Source organism: Sinocyclocheilus anshuiensis, unplaced genomic scaffold, assembly GCF_001515605.1.
Source record: "Sinocyclocheilus anshuiensis isolate Anshui unplaced genomic scaffold, SAMN03320099.WGS_v1.1 scaffold183, whole genome shotgun sequence".
In the NCBI taxonomy this organism is placed as follows: Eukaryota; Metazoa; Chordata; class Actinopteri; order Cypriniformes; family Cyprinidae; genus Sinocyclocheilus; species Sinocyclocheilus anshuiensis.
Genome location: NW_015548309.1, coordinates 5573255 through 5580802, shown reverse-complemented (window position 1 = coordinate 5580802; position 7548 = coordinate 5573255). Strand labels below are relative to the sequence as shown.

Genomic DNA, 7548 nt, shown 5'->3' with positions numbered 1-7548 from the left:
TATATATATATATATATATATATATATATATATATATACAGTATATATATACGAGCCTTGTGATATATTACAATAGCTTGACGTGTACAGCCATAGAGCAGTTATAAGTATGTTTAATGGGCTGTTTGTAACCTTCTAATGGCCTTTTGCTCTGGTTGTGCTGAGTTTGACCTTACAAACGCCCCCCGCCAGGCAGCTGCCGCACGTTTAACCTCCCAGTAGGGTTATTAGCCTAGTGCTTGTGTCTGTCAAACAGTACGGCCCTGTGGCCCCGGGCTCCGACTCAACATCTGCCTGGTTATGGGGTCACACTGGTTAATAGTTCGGTCACAACAGGGAAAGCAATGCAGCATGCAAATCATAAAATGTAGCAAACCAACTAAAGATGCATGGTTAGAAGAGCAAAATAAAGAGCGAGGAAAACAGATATCCAATACAACACATTATTTACAATTTTAATTGTGAAGTAATTATGCATCATGGTAATTTATGGGGGGAGAAATAAATCAAATTCTTGTAGCTGTAATACAACATATTTAAAACTTAATTATGTAATTACACATCATGGTAGTAATTCATGTAAAAAAAAAATCAAATTTTAATTACAATAATACAATATATATTTACATTTTTTATTAGAATTATGCATCATGTAGTAATTTATGTAAAAAAAATCTAATTCTCATCAATGTAACAAGTATATATTTAAAATTTAAATAAAAAAATGTATTATGGTAGTAATTCATCTCGTTTTCATTACTGTAATATATATTTAAATTGTGAAATAATTATGCATATAAATTGTAAAGTAATTATGCATCATAGTAGTAATTTATGTAAAAATAAAATCTATAATAAAATATATATTTAACGTTTACATTTTAATTACGCATCACAGTAGTAATGTAATAAAAAAATCTACATTTAATTACTGTAATACAATATATATTTAAAATGTAAATTGTGAAACTGATGAATTATGGTAGTAATTTATTTAAAAAAAAATTCTGATTACTGTAAAACAATATATATTTACAATTTAAACTGTAAAGTAATGATGCATTATGGTTGTAATTTATGTAAAAAAATTCTCATTATTGTAACGTACATTTAAAATTTTAATTGTGAAATAATTATGTATCATAGTAGTCATTTGTTTAAAAAAAAATCATGATTGTAATACAATATATATTTAAAATTTAAATTGTATAGTAATTATACATCATGGTAGTAATTTATGTAAAAAAATCTCATTTTCATCACTGCCTTGAAAACACAGTAATGATGACGACAGCTAGAAACCAACATAAACCTCAGAGTCTCTTCTGAACAGTTAAAGTCCTTCATTTCCATCCAGGAGTGAATGTTGATGTAAGTGGATGAATGGATTTGCAGATATTCAATGATAAGGGATGAAATGGCTTTAGATTGGACGTGTATGCTGATGTGAAGAACGGAGGGCTGTGATTGGTCGATCAGGTACCTGTTTTGTGAATGGCTGCGTCCGCTGTGCAGGTGTAGTCGCTGGCGGCCAACAGGAAGCAGGTCCCTTCGGTGTGACGGTCCTGTTCACGGACACTGGAGTGCCGCATGTGTGTCCGCTCCTCCGGAGACATGGTGATGTCACTTCCTGCGCTGCAGTCGGCAGACAGCACTGGAGGGAAACGGTGAGAAACAACAGCTGCTTATTTGGGACGCAGACCGGCTAGAGACAGAGGTGAGAGGGCAATCACAAGACCCAAATAGGAGCGAAACTGGGTCGAACGAGTGATCCCCACGAGGAAAACCGCTTAAAAAGATCCTGAATAATGTATTCATGAAAATATAACAACACAGACAGACTTCTGTGAGGGAGGAGACAGGATTAAAACAACAGACAATGGGAAATTATGCATCACTAGGTTTCGGAAAATACATTGTATATGAAAGCGAGATCTTTAAATGTACAGTATAATAAATCTCAAGAAAATGTTAATTTTAGTACTTTTTTGTCATTTGTAAGATGCATCACTGACTGATATCCATCACTTCATTTCAATGTATTTACCGTGAATTTACATGAGCATTTTTGCACTACACAATCGATTATGAGTAGTGTTATTTTAAAATGTATATACCATTATAGTATTTATTCATATTTTTAATTAGCTTTTATTGGTTGCATTGTAATTTCAGTTTTTTTATAATACAATATTTAATCATATTTATTTTGGCTTTAATTAATTTTCATTTCAGTTTTAGTTTCAGTAATTTTAGTACTTTAAATTAAACTTAAGTTAGTGCAGTTATATATACTATATATATATATATATATATATATATGTATATTCCCATTGTTTAGTCCTCGTGCTTGGTCGAACAGCAACAGTGCATCACGTGTAAATGACCAGCATGCATATCTCTGCACAGCCTGCCAAAATCTGAGCTGCATCGTTCCATTAAAATGCACTTTTAGATTCTCACTATTGTTTCTATGCACAACTGAAACGCAGCCCATCTCCAGGCTGAACGCGCTGCACCCTCATCTCTGTGGCAACAGGCGAGCTGCGCTAGATCTGCAAACTCTCATGCTCAAATCTCCAAGAAATATCAGCTTCAACCAAATCCTAAATTCATAACTCAACGCAGTAGATAATAGGTATAGTAGTCAAAAAGAAAACTGCCACACTCATGTTGTACAAACCCTCCTTCCCGCTTGATTTCAATTACAAAACAATGGCATCATTTGTGGCTCATGGCATTGGCTATTACGTCAAGTCAAGTCACCTTTATTTATATAGCGCTTTTAACAATACAGATTGTGTCAAAGCAACTGAACAGCATTAATTAGGAAAATAGTGTGTCAATAATGCAAAATGACAATAGTAAACACTCATTTTTCAGTTAAAGACAGTTCATCATTGAATTCAGTGATGTCAACATCCAGCTCAGTTTAAATAGTATCTTTGCAATCAAGTCAACGATATCGCTGGAAATGAAGTGTCCCCAACTAAGCAAGCCAGAGGCGACAGCGGCAAGGAACCAAAACTCCATCGGTGACAGAATGGAGAAAAAACCTTGGGAGAAACCAGGCTCAGTCGGGGGGCCAGTTCTCCTCTGACCAGACGAACCAGCAGTACGGAAAAATCAATTTAAGACGTAATAAAACAGACGATGAACACTATTAACAGCAATTATTATATTATTATATTACGTTTCATGTGACTGATTAAGAGCTACACTAGAGTGAATGATACTAAGCGAATGACTTTCTGTCGGTTTCTCACACCTAAGCTCTCATATGACTAGTGTACAAGCTGTATGGACTTTCAATGTGCTTTTTTTTTGTAATTTTTAAGCTTTTTTTAAGCTCAGCAGCACAAATTTACATTTGCATGCATGCACTTGGCATTCATACATTCATACATGCATTTACAAGTTCAACTACAGAAATGCTAAACTACCATCTATTTCAAAGTGATAGTTCACCCAAAAATGAAAACTCTGTCCTCCTGGAAATCACGGAAACATAAATTAAGATATTTTGAATGAATCCTGAGAGGTTTCGGTCACTCCACTGATGGTACAAGTAACCAAAACTTAAAAGATCCAAAAAAGTTCTAAAGGCCTCGTAAAACAAATCCATCTGAATCGAGTGGTTTAACTGAAGTCTTGTGAAGAGATATGATCGCTTTACACACACATGCATAAAGCGAATCCATAAAGCGAATCACATATGTTAAACACAGAAGCTTCTGTGTGTGTGTGTTTATATGTGAATAAAAGCCTAAATTAAATCTGTTTACAACATTTACAACAAATCTGTTAACAACCTTTTAATATTATTTATATACTATTATAGTATTCATTAATATTTTGAATCAGGTTTTATTTTTATATTTTCAGTTTTTGCCTTAATTTTTATTTTATTTTTTTGTCATTTTGTTTTGTGCTTTTGTTATTTTTATTATTTGACATTTAAATAATGTAATAATAATATAATAATATTTAATTCATTTCTTTTTTTACTACTTCAACTTAAAATTATTTTATTTCAGTTAGCTGCCAAAGCAGTTGTTTTAAAATAATAATAATAATAATAATTTCATTTATTTTTTACTTAAATGTATTTTATTTTTTTTGTTTTAGTAATTTTAATATTTTGACCTAAACTTATTTCCAGTTAGTTGCCACAACAGTTTAATATAAATAAATAAGTAAATAATACATACATACATAAAATGTATTATTATTATTATTATTCATTTATTTTAAACTACCATGACAACTAACTGAAATAAAATAAGTTTAGGTTGAAATACTAAAAGTATTATTATTATTACAATTTTTATTATTTAATAATTAATGATATTTATTTTGGCTTTAATTTATTTTATTTCAGGTTCAGTTTTAGTAATTTTAGTATTTCAGTTGTTACATTATTTTCAGTTGTCAAGGCAGCATTTCTTAATTTTCATTTTTCATATTTATATTTAATATATATTTGTATTATATCATTATATATTATTAAACACACACACACATAAAGCGAATCACATATGGTAAACACAGAAGTTTCTGTGCGTGTCTATGCTCTGTGTGTTTATATGTGAATAAAAGCCTAAATCAAACATCTCAAGGACCTTTTTTACAATATTTTTCACGTTTCGAGCTTTTCATCAATCTCCCATTTGGAAACCCTGCTCTAAACAAAGCATCCAGAATACTTCAACATCCAAAAAGCGACATACTCCACCTTTTCTCATGTTAAAATGACGATTATAAAACGGAGAGTTCCGGTGCTTGATTCTGATTGGCTGAGCCACGTTCGAAGCTGTTGTAAATTCCTCCAGTCCTCGGCTCTGTCCCAAACACAGCTCTCCCTGCGTGCTGTTGCAGGCTGTGCTCAGGTCCGTTTTGCAGAAGGACGGCGAGCCGGTCTGCACCGCCTGAGGGATGTGTTTCTTCCTCTTCTTAGGGAGCTTCTGTTTGGCCATGGCTAGCGAGTAATACATGCCAAAGTTATTGACGATGACGGGAACCGGCATGGCTATCGTCAGCACGCCGGCGAGGGCGCAAAGCGCGCCGACAACCATGCCAAACCACGTCTGAGGGTACATGTCTCCGTAACCCAGAGTGGTCATGGTGACAACGGCCCACCAGAAGCCGATGGGGATGTTCTTGAACATAGTATGGTGGCTAGCTGTGGGGTCGTTGGGGCTGGCTCCGATCCGCTCGGCGTAGTAGATCATGGTGGCGAAGATGAGAACGCCCAACGCTAGGAAGATAATGAGGAGCAGGAACTCGTTAGTGCTCGCGCGGAGGGTGTGTCCCAATACACGCAGGCCGACGAAGTGGCGCGTCAGCTTGAAGATCCTCAAGATGCGCACGAAGCGAACCACGCGCAAGAACCCCAACACGTCTTTGGCCGCTTTGGAGGAAAGTCCGCTCAAGCCGACCTCCAAGTAAAACGGCAGAATGGCCACGAAGTCTATGATGTTCAGGATGCTCTTGACGAACTCCAGCTTGTCCGGGCTGAAGGTGACGCGCACCAGGAACTCGAAGGTGAACCACAGCACGCAGACGCCCTCCACGTAGGTGAGCGCCGGGTCCGTCTCGATCTCGTACTGCTGGCTGAAGTCCGTGAAGGAGTCGTTGTGGAACGCCTCCGTCTTGTTGATGATCGTGTTGAAGGCCTCGTGTGTCTCCAGGCAGAAGGTCGTGATGGAAACCAGGATGAAGAACAAGGAGGCGAACGCAATGAACTGGGAAGAGAAACAGAGAGAGAGACGGAGTTAGTGAGAAGTCGGGAAGATTTTAAATTTTTTTACAATGTGCATTTGTCCTTGTTTTTAATTGGTGAGTCCTAAAAATGCAGTGTTTTCATGGACACAGTTAAGTGAAGGTGTCACATTTATCTGTGCAAGCTCTGCTAAGCATTGCTGTGTTTCAAAGTACTCAGAGACTGTACAGTTGGGACGGACAGCATGATTTATAAATATAAATCATATAAAATATAGCTTTTAAATATTTAATTGCATATTTAAATATTTAATAATTATACATGTATATATGCATTGTTATAGATTTATTTTTTAAATATTACAATTTTGTTATACTGTATGCAATATTGAAACCAGGCAAATTATACATACAAAATATTAAACATTATATATATTTTAGATTATAAAAAAATATATATACCAAAAAAATATAACAAGAGACTTTTAAATATTTAATTTATAATATATTTAAAAATGTACAAAATCATATTTATATATGCATTGTTATAGATTTGTTTATGTTTATATAAGCAATTCTATTATATCCAATATTTTAATTATTTGAAATCAGACATAAAAATACAAAATATATTTCAATTATTTTGCATTATAAAATATAGACAAAAAATATAGCCAGATTATAGCCAACAAATATTTTATATGTTGTATATAATAAAATATAGCCAGAAAATATAACCAAAATATAGCCAAAAATATATTTTATTTTGTAAAACAAGAAAATATATAAAAAAAAAATAATAATCAGAGATTTTTTAATATTTAATTAACAATTTTTTTTAAATATAAAAATTCTAATATTTATATATGCATTACGTTATAGGTTTGTTCATTTTTGTATATAAACAACTAGTATTTATGTAATATGTTAATTATTTGAAATCAGACAAATTATACATACATTTTATATATTTGATTTCAAATCATTCCAATGTTACATATATAATAGAATAATATAATTTCTAGAATAGTTTATATAAAAATAAACAAATTATGTATATGTTTGTACACACACAGAACAGTATTTATTGACAAACACAAAAAGTCAAAAGAATTTCTATGAACAGTAGCATTTAACCTAAATATTATTTTTACATTCTTTTCCACAATTACTGTAATAAATATAAATCATTTTGTACACCACTACAAAAAACTAAAATGCATGGGGGAGTCAAATGAATCAGAGTCTTTTTTGAAGTGACTCATGAGAATGATCCACTCAAACGAACAGACTCATTTTTGTGAATCGGTTCATTTGGACGCTTCTCATGAGAGAGAGGAAGGACTTTTATTTGTCTCAGATTTATTGCTTGGCTGTGCAATGTGACAAAAACAGCACTGCACTTTTACTCCAGCACTGTTATCATGATAATGCGATGCACACCAAAGCAAAACAGTCTTCCAGTATCTTGGCGGGTCACCGGCGTGCAATATTTAATGTTAATAAACGCTGTCAAATGAGTGAGTCAGACCTCACAGCAGCTGTGTTCAGCCCACACAACCGCGCCGTCAACACTTCACCTGCACGTGCAAAGCATTATTCAGAAAACACATCAAAACAGACCCACGGGCCGTCACTCAAGCACACATAACACACTTCATATTAAACTCAATTACGCTAGTTACTGCACTCGTGGATCAACGGCAAGACATGGAACCCGTGATCTGCAACCGCTAGAATATAGCTAGAAAAATCTATATTCTATATTTTATATTGATTTTATATTGCTATATTCTATATTTTATATATATTCAAAATGTTAATTAT

General features: G+C 33.8%; 1 protein-coding gene across 2 annotated transcripts in view; it reads right to left on the bottom strand.

Moving 5' to 3' along the window:
• LOC107656457 (potassium voltage-gated channel subfamily C member 1-like) overlaps positions 1-7548 on the bottom strand; it is a 53570-nt gene that overhangs the window by 6527 nt on the left and 39495 nt on the right. For both annotated transcript variants that reach the window (XM_016444331.1, XM_016444332.1), the window contains exons 2-3: positions 4812-5744; positions 1484-1657 (exon numbers count right to left, since the gene is read on the bottom strand). In XM_016444331.1, coding sequence (XP_016299817.1) covers positions 1484-1657; positions 4812-5744 — 1107 coding nt within the window. The remainder of the gene's footprint in view (positions 1-1483; positions 1658-4811; positions 5745-7548) is intronic.